Here is a 22,988-nt window from a genome sequence, read left to right on the forward strand (position 1 = left end):
GTGGTAACCTCTTCCCCARCTGTCAGCATTTGCAGTACAGTTAGTGAAGCTATAACACATCTCTTTTCAGTCTGACAACGATRTAAGGCTTTGACTTCAGTAATAAATCTGACAGGGGTGGTGAATGCTGTCCTGTACTCCAGGTTTCTCAGGTCATCTTTGGTGGAACGTTTTTCTCTACAGTCTCTGAGGAGACTGTTTTGCCAGATGCCTGCATTTCATCAGTCCTAAGCTTCTTATTCTCATTTCTCTCTTATTTTTCAAGTTTTAAATCATATTGCATAACTGATCTCTGAACGGGCATGACCTCAAATCTCTGTGTGTTTATATAAGTGTCAAAACATAGCAGCAGAGGAAGACACCTGTAGAGAAACTTAAATCCAAAGGATCTATAAATAGTTTATTAATAATTTTTTTTCTTTGCTTGCTTGCTCAGATAGCTACCTAAGAGTAGAATCAGTTTCTGGCTCTGCTTGGCTTTTTCACCATGTTTAAAGTCCAGTTTCATCTCTGATCAACTTGTACCTACTTCTCTATTTTTAAAAATAAGCATCAGCCAAAGCCCCAGCAGGAATCAYGCTCATGCTGAAGACATTTGGCATGCATTCGGTTTAGAAAAAAATACATGAGAGCCAAAATACAAAGGGGCAGATTGAATCTTGGAYTGGCAGTTTGTCAAAAGGCTCTGGTGGCTGGTGTGAGGGACAGGGTGCAGGCTGTGAGTGCAGCATTTTCAMCACAAGCTCTGCGTTTCCATGTTGAGGGGCAGCTGCTTTCCCAGGTGACTTCCCCCTGGTAAATATAGAGGAAGTTGGAAAATTATTTTTAAATGGTATCTTCGGATATTTTTGAGGAATAGAGAGGCAAGTTGCAGTCGAAGAGGAAGCAGCTCTCACTCCTTTGGACTCTCCCACAATGACTTGGGATGGAAGGCCTTGAATCCAAATGAGTGGCTGGTTTGGTTGTGTGTTCAAAGCTCTTCTCAAGGCCTCCCAAGGAAGCAGAGGTCTGCAGTGCTGCCCCTGAAATWGGTGCTCCCCCAGACTTGCAAACCACTGTGTTCATCATGGCTTTTGTGCAGTAATTTTGCTGGGAGTCCTCTTGTACCAGCCTTGACCTTGGCCGCTCCTGTTGTGGCCATGGGGTTTTCCTGCTGCTCTGAAGCTCCTACTCCTGTAATGCAGAGCTTTGTGGGCCAGGATGTTTCCTTGGGGCTCCAGGCAGCATATTCACTTCAGGAGACTGGAGATACTGAACTGGAAGGCAGTAGGGCTGGTAGTTGGGAAAGGGATTGTAAAAGAGCAAGGRCTTCAGCCTGCTGGGGAACAGCAGAGCTCTCTGAGGTAACAGCACAGCAGGCACATGCTGAAGGGTGCTGTGGCAGGGCAGCCATGGGCTGGGGAATGATATCCCCATGGGACCACATTAGTGATGGAGCTTTTAGTTAACTTCCCTCTAAGAGAAACCAAGTCAGAAAACACCCGAGCAAGCTGAGCCAAATCTTCCTGTAGATGRAATCAGGAGGTGCCTGAGGCTAGAYGACAAATCCTTGATCCTCACACACTTTCCTATCCTCAGCTGTGCCCTCACTGTGCCTGTAGCAGAGTTGGAGCAAAGGTTGCTCAGCAGTCAGTGCCCCTGGAGTAGCTCCCCCTGCTTTGCAGCCACTTTAACTGGTGTCCTCAACAGATTTAGACAACATGAACTGAACTCTTCCCTGGAGTCTTGCTGGGGAGGGGTTTGGCTCTGTAATCCTACTAGTACAGACATACTGCCCATAACTCACTGTTTCATCATGGGCAAAACTGCCCTTACCAGAGCAAGCTGCCTTCAGGAGTCATGGCACTTAGAGGAGGATTAAAAATAGCTGTTCTCTCTGCATAAATAACTATTGGTGTCTTAAAGTTAGAGCAGAGATCACGCAGCACTGTCGTAATTAAAGTCGCATAGCTTTCACATGGTGCAAGCATTGAATGTGCCCATTTTTTTTCCCAGCAATGCTACTATTCTTTACAATTCTGAAATTAAAAGTAGTTTTAAGAACCTTTAAGTACCTTGCCACCATAGATAATGCTGGCTGCCAGCCAGCCAGCTACTGACATTGAAAGGACAGGTAAATAATTAGTCTTTGAAGATATCCATCTGCTTTGTGGCACAATTAATTCCAGTTTAATTCAGAGGTTTGTGAGTATTTGGTTTCTGAAACCCAATGCCATTTTTACTGTAGGACTTTTATATAGTGTCTTCATCAGTACTGCTTTGTAAAACTAGTGCTGCCCAGATATAATTGACCACATTGATGTATTAACCTCTTCACGYTGAACTTCTCAGCCTGGCTGGATGTATAGTGCAGCCTGACATTTCAGTTCATTTGAATTAATGTTTTGTGCAAATCACATGCTTACTTGAGCAGCAATGAAAGGGGGTTAAGAAAATCAGGCTTTATATCAGGAGACTTACCTCTTGGCATCACATGCTTCAGGTCTTATTTCTCAAGATTTTATTTTGAAGTCCAAAACCTTAAMGGCTTACACACATATTAATACATAAGGGATAAGTGTAGTGGAGTAATTATGGTTGAACAAAACCTCTGATTGTCTGGTGCTGGCCAAGTGTTTATAAATATTTGGTAATCAGCAGACTTTATTCGTCCAAATCCCAAGAAAGACCATCACATGCTAATGGCATGTAATCCTAAAGGGAGCAACACAAAAAACTAARCAAAATCTAGAGCAGCTGTCTTTGCCTTTGAGAGCAAACTTGAGCATTTTAGAAATTGTTTCACATTCTCCTTTTAATATTCTTCTGTATGACCACTTCAATGTTAATTATTCTTGTCCATCCAACATGACAGGTTGCTTCACCTTTCCTGGTTTGAAAGGTCCTCTCTGCATTCASTTGATTAATGAGCTGGAATATCCCTCAAGGATTGCATAACTCTCTTCATTTTATTTTTGTTTATGTTGTAGAGCCAGTTACGGCTCCTGTTACATTTCCATATTGCACGCACCAGAGCGTATTAGTGTTCAAGGGTCAAGAACTCCTGTTTACAACAAACTCAGCCCCAGCCTGTTGTCCCATTGATTATAAATGAGTGACAGTTAATGACAGCATCAAGACTATAAATCTGAATGAGTAACAACTCCGTGTGAAAGTGGTGTGAAGGTAGCTGAGTGGGCTTGGCTGAATCTCAGCAGCATGGGGGTTATGTAACAGAATTGAAGAGTTATCAGCGTGGCCCAGCTCATTCTCCTTCCTGAAGCTGAATTTGCAGGGTATCACAAGTGTGAGTGCTTCTATAAAAAATATGTTGGGCTCAACAAAACTCACAAAACAACTGTAGTGCTGAAGCTCCCCTGGTAATTCTGAGCATATTCCTTGAGGAAAGTCAGTTTTTGTGAGATGGGATAACCCTGGACAGAGAAGGCCAATCATACCAAGCATCATACTGTGCTTGCTGCCTCACCATAGAAAAGTAAGACATCTGGCTCTCAGTARCCCACTAGGGTGTCCTCTAAAACATCTTGAAAGAATTGCTGGGGCAAACTCTAGGAGAGATGGCCACTTGCTTTTAGTTCCACAGTAGAAAAAAAAGAAGTTTTAGCTGAATGCATTAATAGAGTTCCCTATTCCAAAAGGCATTTGCAGTTAATTATTCAGTTTCCTCAGAGCCAGCTCTCTAGATTGCCTTTTTAATATGAACTGCCCCTTTGATTAGAGAATTGCCATTTATTTTTTTAAAAGGCACAGAGGGTTTCAGCTAAACTTTGTCATCTTATAAATGTATTTTCTTCTTTTGTATCTGCACAGCRGGTTTTTCCTTTGTCTCTTTAGGCTCAGGTGAAGCAGGACTGAAACTTTATGCCAAATATTCATTACTGAGGGTTTTCTCATAACTGTTGAATAGCTGTGCTGATTAGGGCAGACTTACCCTGTCTGGTGCCATTAGTCCTTTTCTGTAACAAAATACACACACGTTCAGAGAGAATAAAGCATTTGGTGTGAGAACACGGTCAYGCAGGTAATCCAAGTGAGTTTGGCAAACAGAGATGCAAAAACAGATGGACGACGGCTTGAGTCCTATTAAACTGGTCGATCCAAAAACTAATTGCAAATTTTCCGTCAGGGATTTCATTCACTATTATTTCCATGGTAATAGCAAAAAAAAAAAATAAAAAATCATTCAGGGGAAACCAAACCACAGTGGTTTGCCTTATACTGRATCCCCACACTAAGCTGTGCATACCACATGCACGGACCTGACCCAGTGCAGCACCCAAACTGCTCTGGGCTCTGCTCTCCCCAACTCTGGTGAAGGAAAGTGCCTGACTTTTATAGCCTGAAAATAAAATTTAACTAATAATTTGTAAGGTAGCAAGTTCACTTCTATAGTYTTGGGGCAAGGCATTTCTGTTGTAATTGAGGTCAAACTTTTCCTTGACTGAAAAATACTTGCAGAAACTCTTCAGAGTTTACTGGGTTCGTTTGCAGAGGAGTTTTAGCTCAGTGAACAGTAAGAAACAGTTTGTTCTTTTGCATATTTGACAAATGAAGTGTTGGATATGACAAGGTCTGTGCAGTGTGTGAGGACAGTGTATGTTGCATGAAATAATTTTTAAAATAGCTTACATTCAAAATTCAGTATTTAATGATAAGCCATGGGAATGTTGAAAAGAGAAAAGCCTTAATGAATGTTTCCCCTGTGGATCAGTCTTGTAAYGGTCAGATGATCCTCCCTTAAGACATAGCTCAGGAATTACTTTTTATTTATTAAGCTAAGTGAGTAAATAAAGTTTCCCAAATAACCTGGTGTTAGCTAAGTGAGACCCTGGTGCCAGGGSTACCGAGGGCAAGTGGCAGCACCTGGGCAGTGTTTGCCTGGGGGGGCCCATGGGGAGAACAGATAAAGGCTCCAGCCTTCACTCTGCAAAGCTGCATGACCTGACACTTCCCTGCACTGCTTTTTTCCCTTTCCTCCTTGAGGCAGCCTTGCAAAATAACTGAATAGGAGGAGAAACGTGGGGATGCAGGTCAGCTGTCCGTGATGGAGACATGGTGTAYGCTGCTGCCCAGTGGCTTCGCTGGGGCAAGTTGGTCTTGGATCTTCAAGGGAGCAAATACTTTTAAATCTCATATTGTGGTGGTCAYGGGCTGCTAAAAAGAGCTTAAATATTTAAAATGTTGTGCCGTATATTGAATTAAGGAGTGYCACAGACATAGGGGAGATGTAGGGTTGCAAAGCACAGCTTTGATCGCATAARCCATGGACTTAGGACGTGTTTTGAGTGCAGAGATCTGCCTGTGCTTYAGCTGCCCTGCACACCATCGTGTATTCTCAGCCATCAGAAACACAGTCTGTATCAAMTGAGCTCCTGCATCTCTCTCTTGTTTTGTTTCCTTTCAAATATTCAGGCGCAATGTGCTGAGCTTGTCCTCGGGAATTGAAGACATTGGTATTATCAAATGGGATCTAGCACTGTGTCTCCTCCTCGTCTGGGTGATATGTTTCTTCTGCATTTGGAAAGGAGTCAAATCCACTGGGAAAGTAAGTGCTCTTTTACCCATTCTATAGACGTTGCAGTTAGCAGATGTTAGGAATACTAAGTAATGTTGTTCTCAAAGATATTTACCATTTCCTGGAAAAACTGTATTTTTACACTGAGTAAGAGAAGAAATCATACTCAACTGACTTTTGAAAGTCATTATCAGTGCCCAAAATGCTTGTGAGTCAAGTAGSCATTACTGGAAGGGCACCAAGAAGCAGATCCAAGCATGGATTGAGCACCCCTTCAGCTCTCAGAGGATGAGCATCCCACTGATGTCATGAGTGCAGGAAGTCTCAGGCTTGTGATGTGTGGTGCCRTGTCCTCACTCCTGTCCCGTTCATCCCACTGCAGCAGGATGGATGTTGCCATAGCTGTGGTAGGGATGTTTTAAGGCAGTGGTGGATGCAGAGCATTTCTGAAATGACGCTCACTTACGGAAGAGCTCTGTGTGGACACACGAGACTGAGCTTAGGCACTTGTTCAGGAGCATTGTCACTAGCAAAGATCCTGGATAGCTTCTGGGTTTAGTCCCATCACATGCTCTTCAAAACTAGGCTTTCCTGTAAAGGATAATCATCGCATCTCTCCTGAAYATCCTGCTCCAGTGGAAGTCTTGGTCACACAGTGTGAAGCATATTATAGCCCCTTGTGTTCAGTAGTGTTTTTGTACTTATTTTCATGAGTTTTGAAGTCATTGTTTGTGTAATTCTTAGTTTTCAAAGTTGTTGCTTGGGGCAATGTTTAGATAAATCTAACAGAGGAAGAAGGATCTCAAGGTACTAAGTTCCCCACATTTCTCCTCAGCTTGGTGGAAAGGAATGACCCCATGTGTGCTCTTCCTAAGATGTAGGCCACAGTGTGAGCTCATCTTGTATAAGTCCCCAAAGAAATCAGGGAGAAATTCTAATTGCAGAGAGAGCATCATTTAGCAGTTTTACTTGCAGTTGCAGGAGACAAAATTTTGTAGCAAGCCAGACCTCATCAGTTTCACTGTCGACTAAAGCACTTGCTTTACTGCAGTTTCTGCCTTGCTTTCTGTGATTTTTACCAAAGAGCCTCATTAAAAGGCTGGTGTCTTGCCCTGGATTCCCGCCACCTTTCCTCTGAAGAGCAGCTTCCRCACACATTGACAAAAATGCTTGTTTCTCTGTTCCCTCTGATTGATGTGACTCAGTGAGGTGATTGTGCAGGTTTTGCAGTRAAGGTGGATGCAGTAAATCTCCTGCAGCAGCAGGGTGGAAGTGCACATTTCTGCAGCACCACTGGCAACCCTGGTGTCTGCTCAGTAAAGGCTCCRGTAGCACAGAGAGGCATTCCAGGCTCCCTCTGGTACTATTTCCACTCCCCATGGAGATAACAGGTCTGTTAAAATCAGTTGTCTAAAAATCTGCAAATTCTGCAAAATCCGTGAAAATCCTTTTCATGTCTAAAACAGGGCAGTGGGTAGGAATTCACTCCCTGCTCTCGTGAGGGTGTGGAGCCAAAGACCAACAAAACCATTGAAAAGTCTCCGGTTGACTCCATTAACTTTGGGGTCAAACAAAAGTAAATTGTAAACTCTAATGGAGGATTTGAATTATTTGAGAAGTCTAGTTTACTTTAGGAGAGGGTTGTTTATAGCACTTCCCTGCTTTCCAGCGTGTTAATGGCTCTTTGGAGAGCAGGGTGGGGGAACGGAGAAAGATGTCRTTTTAAAATCTTTTAGTAAAGCATTGGACAAATAAACATGAAAGCATGATGAAAAATACTGGTTATGCTTAAGCTTTAGATAATGTACTTGATCTTAAAAATTCCTGCAGTATTGTGAGAGAATCCCTACCTGCAGTGCAAAACTTCTCTGTGAGTTTTTGTTTATTCAGCTCCTGAAAATAAGGCAAAGCATAYAATTTTTGTAAGAAAACTTTGATTATTCACAGACCTGGCTTATGCTAAAAAAATAAGAAAGTGCAGAAATCCATCTTTTATCCTTCTGTTTTTGGTGAAACTAGGCTAATGTGCAATACATGTTACTTGTCAGTGGAAAATATACAGAAAATTCAAAGAGAGAATTTAAAAGGMCATGTATGAAAAGATTTCCTTTCATTCTATGAAATCACCCCCACTCTGTGAATTATTATGGCAATGCAGGCTTTGAGTTTTCCTCATTATTCTCAGAGGACACACTTAAGAAGAAAAATGGAGCATTCTGGGAGCTTTGCAGTGGTTAAACAAATTCTGGAAAACAAAAATACATTTCAAGTCATGGCAGCAAACTGTAATTACCTGGGGGAATCATCTGACTCCAGGAAAAATGCCCTTTCTTGGACAGAAGTGATTCTTGACTGTAGCACAGCAGTTATATAAAAAATGAGAGCAAGCACTGATGAGCAAAGAAAGCAAAATGTTARAGGTCAAAAAGTGTGGGTCTAAAGATAGAACTGTCCAAATGCAAGCTCAATTAACCCTCGTGCTGGAGATGAAAGCAAAGGGCTCTTTCATCAAATGAATGAGGAGATAACTAGAAGAGAAGAAGTAGGCTGTTATTCAAAGAGAGTGGGAATAGAGGTTAAAGATAATGAAGACATATTTTCAAACTGGATGAATAGAGCCTTAGTTTCCAATAATGATGTTGCTGAATAGGCAGCAAAGGCAAGAATGAAGTTATAGGACTGGAAATTACCATGTTGAAGCTGATGCCAACCTGAAGGGCTTCATGGGTTCAAGATGGGAAGGGAGACATGGGAGCACAGACTAAATTGCCTTCATCTCTGAACACAGTCCCTGGTGAAGCTGGCCGTGGGAGCAGTAGTGGGGCTGCACAGCAAGGTCAGAGGTAGCAGCAGAGCTTGCGAAACAGTTTGCACTTTGTGAGTTTTAAAGTTCCAGTAAAGAATGAGGTAATAATGTTTCAGGGCCCTCAGTGAGGAAACCTTTTCACTTCCCTGGCAGAGGTGCACTTGTCATGTGAGGAGGACAAACAGGGCAAAGGCAGAATTTGAACAAAAGTCATGAGTTGAATAAAACCATGTCTGAGTGATGTGACATTTGGCTGGGGCCTCTGGAGGGTTTCATGCACTGCCTTCAGACATAAGGCAATAAGGTGTTCAAGGCCATTACACTAGAATTAGACACAGAAACTCAGGTTAGGCCCTTTTTAGTTATGAGGAGGCTTTGAATTCCCATTGTTAGACCTCTCTTGGTTCTGGAGTTTTGGCTGCCTCAGACTAAACACACCTTTTATCTTTTCTTATTTCCAGGTAGTGTACATCACTGCCACATTCCCATTTGTCATGCTCATTGTTCTACTCATCCGTGGCGTGACCCTGCCTGGAGCTGCAGAAGGCATCAAGTTTTATCTTTACCCTGATATCTCACGGTTATCTGACCCACAGGTACAGAACCAAGAGTGGGGAGTGGGATGACTTCCTGTGCAAAGGGGGGTGGTGGAGGGTGATGGTGCTGATGTCATGGCAACCAGGTTTTTTTTCCACAGACTTTAGAGGTCCAAATATAGTGTGAACTTTAATGCTGGGTTATATTTTCCAGAGATCTGCTTGAGAAGGTCACTGTCAAATGTGTTAATGCATCTTTCCGTGTGTATGTATGTGCGTGTATGCGTGTGTATTTTTTTTTGTGTCAAAGGACTCTGAGGCTGTAGACTCTGTCCCGTTATACAATCTCAGCTTTCTTGTTGGTAAGGTAAGGGAGATGCATTTTTTAATGAGGATAGTCTTTAGTTTCAAAGGAGAGACATGTGAGCTTCACAGATGGAACAACAAGCGACAACTGTGAGTACCAGTGTCACCTACCTCCCACTGCTAGATAGGAGGAGATTGGAGAGAAGTGAATGAAATTATAGAAGAATGAAAACCCATGCAAAGGTGGAGAAAATGCTTTCTGAGGCACAAGAACTACTGTTTGCTTAGCCCTGGCTAGTGAGAAACAGGCTTACTCTTTCTGTATTGATAGAAATTCCTGTCTGTGCTCACAGAGTGCAAGTGTAGGACACTTGAGCAGATCAGCATAATTTCAGCCAATAGCGTTCTCATGAGAAATGAAAAAACCCACAACATTCCCTCCTGAAAAAAGAAAAACATGGATAATAAAATGTTGGTCATAGTGATAGGAAATAACGTCTGTCTTTGCTATTTCTTTTTAGTGAGTATTTGGTTAAAATAAAACTCCAGTGATCACTAAAGAACTGAAGTAGGAAAGGTGTAATTGAAAGAAACATTGTGAAAATTTGGTTCATTCTCTAGTCTTGGCCTCTTTTGCAAGACATCTTTTTCAMAGGAGACATCATATTTTATGAATTGATCTTCTTTTACGAGACTCCATCACATAATTTTTATGATCTACTGTTATTCCTAAGCAGCGAGTCAGCAGATAATGTAGGAGAGGTTCATGTGAGCTGGCCGGCTCCCGCCCACGGTCTAGCAGCAGCATCACTCCGAGGAGACAGTAGTCAGCAAGGTGCTGGGAAGTGATGGTGGGAGGGAGGAGGTAATGGTCCTCAGTCTGCATTCTCACTTTCTCTGACTCCTTGGTGGTTTCCACTGGTGTTAGCAGACTTGGATTCGCAGAAAGAAGAGAACAGATGGGATTCAGAGGATGTGTTTTGATAGCTTGCTATGTATTTACTAGCCAAGAAGATCATAGTGTAAGGTTATTTCACTCTGTATGTGTTTTTTTTTTAATGTAATCAGGACAAAGAATCATGAGACCAAGATCAGATATATATCTTAAAAAGTTCATTGTATTTTGCTTGTTTTTCCCCCACCCCTATGGCTTTTTATCTTGCATTTGAACAGGTACAAAAGCAACCAGAAAGCTAGAAAAATAAACAAACCAAATACACAAACCTGTTTCTCAAGCTTTTCACATCCTCAGTTTAAGGAATCTGTCGGCTGACTCTTAACTGAAATGAGTTACAAGAGAAATGAGCAATGTTATAAATACTTCTGCATTTCCTATTGCACTGAAACACGTTTATTGTTGCGCCAACAGGAAGGATCAGCTGAATGACTAAGAAAGTAGAAATATTGAGCATCTCTGGGGAGGGGAAACAGGAACTGTTGTAGAGATTATGTTCTTCTGGGTTCTGATGCTAACAATTTTCTTTTTCTTCTGAAAGCCAAACTTGCAAATGTGTTGTTCTCTTCCCCTGTTTCCCCAGTCCTTTAGCTCTCACCCTCAATGGAAACAATTGTTTTGTTGATTTTGCTAACTTTGAACTGTGTGTTTGTGTTGAGTGTTGCAATGCAACAGTGCTGATAATAACAGTATTTCTGTCTTTCCCTTTAGGTCTGGATAGATGCAGGGACACAAATCTTCTTCTCATATGCAATCTGCTTAGGAGCAATGATTTCCCTGGGGAGCTACAACAAGTACAAATACAACTGCTATAGGCAAGTTTCCATCCAAGGGGGTTTAGTGTTTTAGCTAAATGATATAAATAAAGTAGGGACAATGGGTTAATTTTTTTTTAATTAACTTGCTCCATGACATATGTGTGACTTAGGGACTGTTTGCTGCTGGGATGCCTGAACAGTGGTACCAGTTTTGTGTCTGGCTTCGCAATTTTTTCCGTCCTGGGCTTCATGGCACAAGAGCAAGGGGTGAACATTGCTGATGTGGCAGAGTCAGGTACGATGGTGTTGGTGGCAGTGGTGGTGGGCACTGCCGCCCAGCGTGTGAGCAAAGTTCTGCAGACCCAATCAGCTAACATCTAAGTGATAAAACAGAGCAAGATTTCCCATAATTGCCAGAAAAAATAAGCACGTTGTTGATTTGGGCTTTAATCTAGAGCAGTGAGGGTTTGCCGGGGTTGTACTGTTTACTCTGTCTTGATTAACAGGGCAGCAAACACATTTCCTAGAGTGTGCTAATCCATTTGAGTTGAGATTACAGCTAAGACAACTACACCATTATCTAGGGTCTGAAATGTCATTGATTTGAGAATTTATTCCATCCTTTTTTTCAGACTACTTTTATTTTCATTCCAGTGCAAATTGCCAGTGTTTATGTATTTTTCATAGTTTTTTGCTCGCAGCACTAGAGTAGGATTAGTACCTTGGCCTTTTGAAGGGACACACACAGACATTCCCAAATCTCACTGAAAGGCAAGAGAAGTTGGAGAGCTCCATCTCCAGGGTTTTGTGGACCATTTCACCCACAGGARCTCTAGCTGTTGCAGTCCTGCATTTGTCCTCTATAGTTTCAGGGTGAGGTTGACAGCACTGTCAAAATGCATTTTGAAACATGATATACACTTAGGTTCCTCCCTTATTAAAGAAGTGCCCTTTCCATTAATATTCAACTACATACATGCAGATGTAGAAGCTAAATCCTCATAGCTTGTGGCCCTATCTCAAACAGAACAGATCATATTTTTCCTCTGTGCATATCTTGTCCATGAGGGCAGGTTTTCACATAGAACAGACAGATTAGTTGGGAATTACCATGGAAAAGTGATGAATCAGGCCTTGACAGCCATGAGGCTTAAAGTTAATCAGATTAAAATAATAACAGTGTCACCTGAGTGCACTTTTGACTTTTTTTCTGATTTTTTTGAGCATTTTTAATTCACGTGCATAGTATTTTAAAGCTTTCTTCTGCAAACATGCTATTAAAATGAAAATGTCAATATATCTTCTAATCACATGGCTCTGGGAGTTAAGTCTTTTAAAAAAATCTCACTTCACAAGGGCTAATGAAAAGCTAATGACATTGATGGCCCTGCTGGATTCTTGGGTGGCTGAAATTGGCATAGCTCTTGCAARTGCAATTAGTAACAATCTTGGCCATAATGCTTATTTTGATCGAAGGTTGATTGCTTTATTAGGAAACAGGAAGCAAGGGAATAATCCTATTGAATGAATCATAAATAGCCCTATTTTTTTATATATATGTAGGTGGATGAATTCCAAGAGCAGTATTTTTAAGTATTTGTAAATTAGGTTTTTATTTAGTCAGTATTTATTCTAATTTTTATTATTAAATCTCTGATATGGGCAGCTATATTCCTGTCACTTGACATTTTTAGAATTAAACAATTCTATAGTAACATTGAAATGTTAAATGTTTAAACACAAGTTGACTCACAGACTTAGTGTTTATGTAGAACTTTTTCAACACCTCAAAAACCACTTTTTTAAAGGAGGGGTTTAATAGCTTATTATAGGGACAGCAAGGCCATTGATTAGCTTCTGAATTTGGCTTTTGATTTTTTTTTTGCATATTTTGTTGTCTTCTCCTTTATTTAAATCCATGTCACCAATGGCCAGAGATAGGTGTCTCACCATGCAGTGGGTGCCCATCCCTGCTGGTCTTTGGCTGAGTCCTAGGGGACATTTTCACATGACAGTAAACACCGCTGAAATTATCCAAAAATATCCAAACCACTCCCCATGTGTTTCCGTGCTGCCTTTTGCAGAGAGATAAGTGCAGAGCTCCTGAAGACACTTGGTCCCCCTGGGATGAGTGTCCCAGGGCCTGCATGGGGCTCTGGGGGAAGCTCTCCTTGCTGCTTCTCAGCACAGAGTGATTCTGCAGGTGCTTGAGCCTCCCTTTTCTGGCCTTGCCTTTTGTGGTTTCTTTTGATGCAAGGTCAGAACTGCTCCCCAGGTTCAGGAGAACCGTGAGCAGCAGCTCTGCAGCTCCTGGTGGAGGCCGTTGTCCGCAGGGCTGAGACCCCATCTCTGCCCAGTGAGTTACATTCCTCTTGCCCTATCCAGGACACCATTTGTTTGCCCKCCTGAAGCCACGGGAACATCAACAAATTTGCTGACAGCAGAATCTCATGGCCACATTTTTTCCCAGTGCCAAATTCAGTGTTGGTGCCATGTGCCCGGGACACATTTGTCAGCCAGAGCTGGCTCCTGCTGAAAGCACTGGTCACTGCTGGCCTTCACTGCCTTTAGCAGCTTTACTCAACAGTTAACTCAGTTTCTCTGGCTTCTCAGTGAAAGCATACTTTTAATAAATATTTTTTTCCTCCCCCCCCTCCCCTCCACTGAAATTCTTTTATAGATAGAAAGGAAAGCAGTGGGGGCTCAACAAAACCATAGTGAATCCCATCTAATCCATGCAGCCTACTTGGCTGGAAAAARTACTTTACCACCCATGTGACTTGTAGCATTGTTAAACCAGCAGAAGATTTGATTTCTTTTTTCTCTTTTCTTTTTTTTTTTAATTCCATTTGCAAACAAATTCAGATTAAGCTGCTCTGACAGTAGTGCCTTGGGTTTCCTGATGCCTGCCCGATCTCTGCCTCTGCAGATCTCCAGCCATGCCACAGCACTCCATGGCAATTGGCCAACGTGTGGGCTGGGATCATGGCAGTACTCACTGGCTTTTAATAGCAGCCACAAGTACTGCACTTTTGCAAAACACCCTTCAAAACAACAGGGTTTCAAATTAAGTACAGTTTTTAGATTATTTATGTTTCAGTTGAGGGCTTGCCAGGAACATTTTCTTTCACATGGACATTTTATATTTCAACACTTAGTTTCAAAGGAAAATCAAAATTAGCTCAGGGCTTAGGGCACTTGGTATTAGTTGGTATCACAGTGCAAGAACAGTTTCAGTGGCCAAAGCATACGGCATTGCAGCAAATTTTGAGGAGAGCAGTTTTACATCTGTCTCATTAATTGCACAGATCAGCTGCAAATGCCATCTGGTATCAGCTCTCCCTCAGAGAGGATCCACTGTATCCACTGAGTTAAGGGGGGAAAAAACCAAAGCCCCCCCCCCCCCAAATTTAAGGCATTCACCAATTTTTTGCTATCTTCTGTTATATAAAATCTTAGTGGTGTTTCATTTAAAATAAAATTAGTTGCTTGATTGTTGGCTAATTTGTATTTATTTATGTTCAAATATTTTCAGTGACATCAAGTTTTCTTTAGTTTGAAAAAAAAGTCATCATGTTTTACCTCTTTCTCTTGCTTCTTTTTCCATCTTTCTTGTTGGAAAGAAAAAGTGGGAGGTAGGAAGAGTAGTGTTAGAGATTGTTTTATATAGATCAGAGATAAGATTTTTTGGCCCCACACTGCAGCATCTTTTTAAAAAATTCCTTTTCCCATTGAAAATTACATAAATCCACTTGAAAACTGGCACTTTSAAGGCTCCTCAAAGTTACAAAGCAGATGAGCCAGGCATTCCTGGTTTCACTCTGAATTTAAATCTGCCCTCAGAACTTTTTGTCAGCCTCACCAAATTCATTCATCTCCTCTGAGAGCCTGATGTAAATGCTGGGTTGCTGGTGTTCCTGTCTCCCACTGCTGGAGGGCTCTTCCTCTCTCCACAAAAGCTCTCCTAAAGGATAGCTGTTAACACGTGCTCCAGGTGAGGGTGCCTCTTGAGATGAGCATTGCCTGTGTGCTCCGTGTGTGAGGACAAGTGAGGTGACATTTGGTCGCAGGTCAAGCAAGATCCCATATAGGGAGAAGCATCCACACTTTGGGCTCCAGGGCAGACAACCTGGGCACTCAGCCCCACTGGTTCTCCTACACTTGCAACCCATCCTGTGGTTGGGGCTGATGATGGTCACCCTCAGTGTCACTGTGGCAGGTCCGTATAGGCTGGCCTGGATAGGGGCAGATGATGTGACACCACGGGGAACCAGTTTTACACAGAGTGGTTTCACACCCCAGCAGTTCCTAACAGCAAGAAGCTTTWTTTCAGTTAAAAATTTCAGATAAAATTAGGAGTAGCCTGATCACTCAGTGCAGCAGGGAGGGYTTGCAGAAATGAAGGAGCAAACTCCTTGGAGTGCAAATCCTGCTTTAGAAAAGCCATGCAGGGTTTGGAGGTTGCATACAGAGGGAGGCCTACAGTGGTTGCATTAGTGGAGATCCCAGGGAATGTTTATAGCAGAGTCCCCTTCCCTGCATGCAAAAGAGTTTCATCATCACCATCTTCATCATGACCACGTGGGCTAGCAGTGGGATTCTGCCATTCCCTTGGGTCACCCCTTCTCCCCCCAGCCCCCAAGACTGCCCTGTGTCCGTGCGGGGCAGGTGTAAGACACCTCCATTGCTGGCATGTTTGAGACAGATGTTGAAACTGGAGATCAGTTAGCACTGGCCTCGGGGGTTTGCCTGTGGTTTCTGCTGTAGTCATGCGTGCTTCGATTTCAGATAAAAGAGCCAAACTGTTTCACTTCTGGTATTTCCAGCTGCGTTTGGATTTATCTGAACGGAACCAGGCATTCCTGAATTTGAGGGTGGCTGCCTTTACCAAAGAGCTGGTACTTACTACTGTTCTTCCCTTCCCTTCCCCCTGCCTATTTTCTCTTTCTCTAGGTCCAGGCCTGGCCTTCATTGCCTACCCAAAAGCTGTGTCCATGATGCCACTGCCCACCTTTTGGGCAATCCTTTTTTTTATTATGCTTCTGTTGCTTGGACTGGATAGCCAGGTTAGTACAAATGGTTAAGGGATGGGTGACTTAYTGTGTCAGCTCTGCTGACTGAGGAAAAGCTGGTTTTACAGGCATGAATTAAGAAGAGAATACCCTAATGCTGCTTGAGAGAAATTTGTCTGGGTTGCTTTTTAATGTAGGGGCTGCACTTGATCAATCTTTGTCACTTCATAATATGGTGCTGTGCAGTATATCTTTGTCATCAGTAATTAGTGGGGTCTACCACAACAGGATAGTACTCCTTAACCTAAWTTTCAGTCCTAGTCTGGCCCCAAAATACCACCATTTTGGTTTCAGTGCAGTATTTTCTTACTTTGGAGAAAAGCTTAATCATTTTAAAACATCAAGAGTTGCAGCAGTCTGTTCCACTGAGCGCTTTGTGCCATTGCATCACCTGCAGGGTGTACGTACCATCATTAAAACACTAACAATTAATAACTGCTTGAGTATGGGCTTTAATAGTTGCCAAGTGCCAAAAAAGAAAAGCAAAGTTGTCTGAGGTACAAAAAGCACAAAATGTTTGGTACAGTATATCCAGGGTGGCTTCAAGAGCAGTGAGAGGACAAAGCTGCAGCCTTTTTTGGTGGCCTTGGGCTTGGAGGTGCTGAGCAATGTGGGATCCCGCTGACTTTCACATCAGCAGCGTGCATTCAGTACCTCCAAACAGGCCAGAAAGCATCTCAGATTCCAGCTGTACTAATTTTATAGCACWCACTGCTATTAATTAGTGAGTTTGAAAAAAAAATCAAAAAGTTCAGTCCAGGAAGTTAAGTTATTTTTCCCAGTGGTTACTTGTAGGAATGTTGGGCTACATACTGCCAAGGAACCTGTAAATCATTTCTAGAYAGACTACTTACAAGGAAACATGGGTGACCAGGGATTAGGCAGTAACTACACATTCAAAATTGCCAAAGCTTTCTGCACTCAAATGGAAAGTCACTAAGATTAAAAAAAAAATATGTATGCATAAGGCTGAAATGTTTCTGTAGCCTAAATGGTCTTTCATATGAGGAGAGCTCTGTAAATGGATTTTTTACCCRGTTGTTGTGTGCTTAATCTCTGCCTTTTTATGTTTATTTCATTTGCCCTAAATTGCTCTTGATGGCTTAATCTTTGAACTCTAGTGAGCAGCTCTCAACTGCTCCAAAGTAAATGTGAAAGTACCCAATGCTGTGGTTCAGCAACCCTATGCTTATGCAAATTGGAAGCTGTCTAGTAATTTCAAAAAGCTCCTCACTGYGCAGAATGATTAAAACTAATTGGAGCGCTTAATTTCTCTCCTCCACCCCTCTGGTTTTTTGGAGTGCAGTCAAGCAGCTTTCTGGAATGCCGGAGCAGTTTCAGATCAAATCAGCTCAAAGGAAAAGTTGCATTTAAAAAGAAAACCAGTTTTACAAAAGTCCAAGTAACAAGACAGGAGGCAACAAAATTTGGTGGAGGGCAAAATCTGTTCACAGGACAATCTGTATTTCCAAAACAGAGCTTCAGAAAGAGGGTAGGGTTGTTATAGSGCATTTCTGGCCACTGTAAGAGCAGTGAGGTGCCAGGCAGGAAAATTCAGCTTTTCCTGAAACAATCTCTGTCATAGATTCCCCATGATAAGGTGTTAGTGAAGATAATGTATCTACTTATAGTGAAGATCATTCCTACCTGTATCCTCATGGCTTCAGTGGGCTTGGTGCTTTTGTACCTTGCCAGCTTATACGTACAGATTTGTCAAAAGATCCCTTCCATGGTTTCATTTGGGGAAGTTCAGTAGTTGCTTTCCTCATRGGCAAAAAGATCTGGTTTTTTATTAACTTTAAACTTTTATTCAAATCCAGTTTGGGTTGTTTGCTTAACTCAAGTTACACAGTTGTATAGTTTTCCAAAGGCAAGTATAAGTATATAAGTATAAATACAGTTATCATGAAGGTAGATAAAGACTTTTAGCTCATTTATTCAGAGCTTTATTTTTGGTTTAGAAGTGCAAATAGTTTGCCAAATCATTGAATGGGGACTGTATGAACAGCTCCATTATTGCTGCAGAAGTACCCAGAGCCTCAGTCAGAGATACTCTGCTGACAGCTCCTGAAAGGACAAAAAGCTGATATTTCACATCAAGGTCTGCTTTCCCTTGGCTGGATTTGCACTAACCAACCCAAGAGTAGAATTATATCAAATTTTGGAATTAATCTAACTAGTACTTGTGAGRTTTCCTGGCAGATCAGAAAAAGGCTGTGAGGTGCTCTCCTAGCTTGGGGTTTTTTTGAGTGTTTTACCTCTGCCTCTTTTCTAGCATACATCCTGAATTCATCTAGAACAGCAACACTATAAAAGCCACATAAGTGCCTTCCTGCCATCCAATTAACCTTCATCCTTGTGGCTTGCATTTCTAGAGCCCCTTTGGTAGCTCATAAGGCTTCTAGGAAATAAAAAGAAATTCTGAAAGCTTGTTCTAACCTGAACACTACCCCCACACTCCARCCTCAGGGTTACAAAGGAATGGCTTCTGTTTCTTTGTTCAGAGCAGCACAGAGTACAGCTCTGTGCACACACACCCGACCTGGGGTGTTGCTGGGGTGGGTGTGTTCAGGTAGGAGTCTGGATGAACTCATGGCAGGTAATAATCTTCCATTTCTCTGCTGCTCTTTCCCCCTGCAGTTTGTTGAAGTTGAAGGACAGATCACGTCATTAGTTGATCTGCACCCATCCTTCCTAAGGAAGGGTTACCGACGGGAAATCTTCATCGCTATAGTGTGTTTCCTTAGCTATCTTATGGGACTAACTATGGTGACTGAGGTGAGTAGTGCCAGTGCTGCAAATTGCCTTCTTTTTTAGCCATTTTCCAGGCCACTTTTAGCTGTGATTGGGACTGTAAAGAATTAGCCACTCAGAGAAGAAGTGCTTCTCAGATGGGCAGAGCATCTTTCATCCCTAGATCTGAAAGCATTTTCAATGGGAGTTATGTATGCCTTTGTTTTTCAGTCACAGGAACAGAGACATGAAATCACATTAAATTCAATCTGACCTCAGGCACCAGTCAACATGAGTATGAATATTAACATCTAGCTCTAAATGATGAAATGTATACGAAACCTTCAGCAGAGCACATTAAGAATCCATCCAGTGGCATGCAGGAAAAGAGATTTTTATCTTAGTTACAAAGATTAGAATTCATTAAATACCACTGGATTAGTTCTAGTATAAACAAGACAGGAGTATGTTCCAGTGCCTGCACTGTTGTGATATTTATCTTCAAAATAAAATCCAASTCAGATTTTAAAAACAACTGGAACAGCATGAGTGTGGGAGATAAAATAGTACCTGTAACAGAGCTGCCCAAACCCCACAGTGTTTCAAGTGGAAATGCAGTGTAGTGAGAGCAGAGTCTAACAGCAGAATATAAACAGTTATAAAACAAAAAATGAACTTTTATTAAAGTAGACTTTTGACTCAATAAATAAATGAAGACCCTCCTGATTAGCTGACTTTCATTTCTGGTCTTTTGAAGGTGCTAATTTATTTCTTTATATATTATTTCTTTATATAATTTATTTCTTTATATAATTTATTTCTTTACAGTGCCAATCCTAAAATATTTGTAAGAAGGGAAGATTTAAGTGTCTCAGTAGATTATACTAAGTGGCTTAATTTTGTTTAATCATTGTCTTGTTTGGAATTCTTCCTGTAGTAAACATGCATATTCCCTGGGGAAGGTAATGCCAAATATTTACCTTACCTACTTGCTTGATGYTGCTTCTTGTTGGACAGGAATCATTGGGATGTGTTGGTGGCTGTTACTGRGAGCTGGGCCTGAATTCTTAGGGATTTTTTTCCTGTTGGATCCTAACCAATTGTGTCTCTCTTTTACAGGGTGGCATGTATGTTTTTCAACTCTTTGACTACTATGCAGCTAGTGGTGTATGCCTTTTGTGGGTTGCATTCTTTGAATGTATTGCTGTAGCCTGGGTTTATGGTAAGTGATAAGCCCATCTGATACCTTTTGATCAGTCAGTGACAATTTTGCTACCCAAATATTTAATSAGCCACCCCAGAGTCTTCTTCCCAGCAGCAGACACAAGCCATTAATATAAATTTGCCCTGACCTCTTGGAAGCAAATTTGCATCTGGGATTAAGCCAACCTCCAGGGTTTTTTTTTTCTACAGAAAATGAGTATTTTTCCATTGCTAATTAATAAGGGCACAATTAAGCATTTTCATGTGTTAAGTTTAGAGGTGAGAGTTGAAAGAGTGGCCAGCCRTGAAAATTTCTGTTTGTCTCTCAGAGAATTTCCTTTCAGAGCTGCACTGTCCGTGGGGACAAGCCAACCAAACAGAAAGCACAAAAAGAGAGCTGAAAGTGTATTCTACCCCATTATTTTTAGGCAATGCCAAGTTCCAAGRTCTGACAGGGGCCTCTGTAGCTGCCTGAGCTGTGGCTGGGCAATAATCACTTGTTTGCTGATGAGCACTGGTCATTTACCTGATTCTCCACATGTTCCATCTCCTCAGAAAGGCAAAGCAAACAAAGCCATCATTTTGCCCCAGTCAGATTTCTGTAGAAGCAGGTGCACYGTTTGCTGTCAAGTCCTTCCCATGGTGATCCCTCTGGGATGTTCAGTGAGAGTCTGGAGAGAGGAGAGGGTGTGTGACAAGCAGGAGGGATTAGCATCACACTCCTGCAGCTGAACATTGAGGGGAGGGCTGGGATGAGAGAGTCCCCTAAACTCTGAGCTTCTCAAGAAAATCATCTTGGACTTCGCAGCTGTGGGAAGCATGTGAAGAATACATCTGACACCTTCATCTCCCTTTAAATATCCCTTGGCTTTAATCSTACAGTTCTTACAGGGCTTTTGTATGCTGGATTCTTACAGGCGCTGATAATATTTATGATGCCATTGAGGATATGATTGGATACAGACCTGGTCCCTGGATGAAATGGAGCTGGATTGTGATCACACCAGTTCTCTGCCTGGTGAGTGCTGTGTTTTGAGCCTGTGCTCTTTCAATCTTCTGCTTAGCAATGCTGAGCCCCCTCTTGCTGCCACTCTCCAAGGGAAGGCTGTTGGCTTCAGAGGTCGATTTGCAGATAGAAGCTGGGGGCTCGAACATACCCCTCAAAGACTTCATGTTCTCAGGTATCAGCTGTTAACATGACAGCTCTCTGCTCTCTGCTGTACCTGCATGAATTGCAGTTGGCTACATTTACGTGGATTTTTCTTAAGATTAGCAAAATTCTACATTCRTGAAGAGAAAACTCACTCTCCAAAGAGCAGTCCCTACTTTAACAYAGACGACTGCTAAGCCATTGTAACAAAAAGACTTGAGCAACTTGGAGTATTTCATTGGGTGGAAAGAACATCCAGTCTTGCAGTSTACAGCAAATGCTTGAGCCCTAAAGAACTGGCAGTGTACTGCAGCTGTTCAGCACCATCTCTGAGCACTCTGTCATCACAYAGCAGATGCTGCAAGCAGATGCAGATGCTCTTCCAATGATTTCAATGGAAGAATAATTCCCCTATTGGTTTAAAATATATGTGGTATCCATCAGCTCTGCCTTTCACTGCCTGTCTTCCTCAGGGCCCACGTAGCACCAGCCCTACTGCTTTTAGCATTTTTTGAGACTCACTTTGTTTTCCTTTCTCATCCACAGGGGTGCTTCATCTTTTCTTTGGCCAAGTATAAACCACTGACCTACAACAAGGTCTACACATACCCAGACTGGGCAATTGGCCTGGGCTGGGGTCTTGCCCTTTCCTCCATGATCTGCATCCCTATGGTGATGGTCATCCGCATCATTCAGTCAGATGGGTCGCTCATTGAGGTAAGAGAARCCAGTTGTCTGTCTAGAGGAGAAAGGGAGCTTTAACTTGTTGTGTTTTATAGAAAGTAATGCTTGGAAAGCTGCCACCTTGCCCAGGCAGGGCAAATAAGATTGTTAAAGATCACCTGTTCTTTGGGCAAACAGTAGAAACAGAACAAACACAAAGCCTTCTGTCCTCAGATAAACAGCAAGTGATTTACTCGTGTCCCACTTGTGCAGCTTCCAGCTTGGCAAATCATTACCTCCACGTGCAGACTAACACTCAAGGACTTCAGTGTTTCTGAGTCTCAGGTTTCTCTTCTCCAGCCCACAGGGACACAGAAGCACCATCCTGAAAATCACTGAGAAAGCAAAAGAAAGAGAGAGAAACAGAGAGAGAGAGAGAGAGAGAGAGAGAGAGAGAGAGCTGGGTCAAACCTGGTTGTGTAAAATCTCATTGAATTTCAGGGAAATCCACACTTGTGGATTGTGTGGCTCTCAGGCATGGCCTTCACTGTGGGGGATTAAATAAAAGTCAAACCCTCTTAAACAGTGAGCTTCACTTTTTAGCTTTTTTAATGTGTTTCTATTTTATTTCAAATTGAAACCTGTATCCAGAGTGCYGTGGTATTTGAAAAACTTTGGGTCTGATTCAGACCTGACAACACAGATTGCCTTGGGTTTGAATTTTCAGGCAATCTCCTGTCCTTCACAGTTCTGCATGTGCTGCTCTAATTTGTTTTTCTTGCAGTGGAAAGTTTTTAGAGGCTGTGCAAGCATGAAACTTAGCAGTTCTCTTCTAAGTTTTCATATCAGTTTTGTTTTTGCCGAATGAGTCGGCCTTAAATACAGCTCAGGGTATTCTTGGAGAAGAAAGTGGGACACTTTGGGTTAGGAAAAAAGATAATAGAATTTTAAAATATACCAAAACCAAACATTTCGCAGAGCACAAAACACTTGCATTTGTTTTCATCCAAGTGTTAATGGTCTTTTTCAGCTGCAGCCAGGGCATAAGAGTTAATTTTCCTGCCTACATTGTCACCATTGTCACCATGAGAGACAAGTCTAAAAGTAGCCAAAACACWGCTCAAAGACCATGTTAGGAAAGGAAAGAGAGTAAACACTGGTCAGATGCCACTGAGTTCTTCYTTTGTGAACTGAGATGTAGGACAGAAGTTGCCACTTGGCAGTGCAGGCTGGGCTGAGAGGCAGAGCTGTTTCTAAATGAGGAAGGACGCTGAAAGCCCAAGGTGCAGGA

At 42.1% G+C, this 22,988-nt stretch overlaps 1 protein-coding gene across 6 annotated transcripts in view; it reads left to right on the forward strand.

Moving 5' to 3' along the window:
• SLC6A6 (solute carrier family 6 member 6) overlaps nt 1-22,988 on the forward strand; it is a 54,584-nt gene that overhangs the window by 27,447 nt on the left and 4,149 nt on the right. For all 6 annotated transcript variants that reach the window (XM_057390284.1, XM_057390286.1, XM_057390283.1 and 3 more), the window contains 9 exons: nt 5,413-5,545; nt 8,783-8,917; nt 10,830-10,933; nt 11,047-11,171; nt 15,830-15,942; nt 18,589-18,726; nt 19,801-19,903; nt 20,802-20,902; nt 21,581-21,751. In XM_057390284.1, coding sequence (XP_057246267.1) covers nt 5,413-5,545; nt 8,783-8,917; nt 10,830-10,933; nt 11,047-11,171; nt 15,830-15,942; nt 18,589-18,726; nt 19,801-19,903; nt 20,802-20,902; nt 21,581-21,751 — 1,123 coding nt within the window. The remainder of the gene's footprint in view (nt 1-5,412; nt 5,546-8,782; nt 8,918-10,829; nt 10,934-11,046; nt 11,172-15,829; nt 15,943-18,588; nt 18,727-19,800; nt 19,904-20,801; nt 20,903-21,580; nt 21,752-22,988) is intronic.

Source organism: Malurus melanocephalus, unplaced genomic scaffold, assembly GCF_030028575.1.
Source record: "Malurus melanocephalus ecotype Western Australia unplaced genomic scaffold, MMel_1.1 scaffold_24, whole genome shotgun sequence".
Classification (NCBI taxonomy): Eukaryota; Metazoa; Chordata; class Aves; order Passeriformes; family Maluridae; genus Malurus; species Malurus melanocephalus.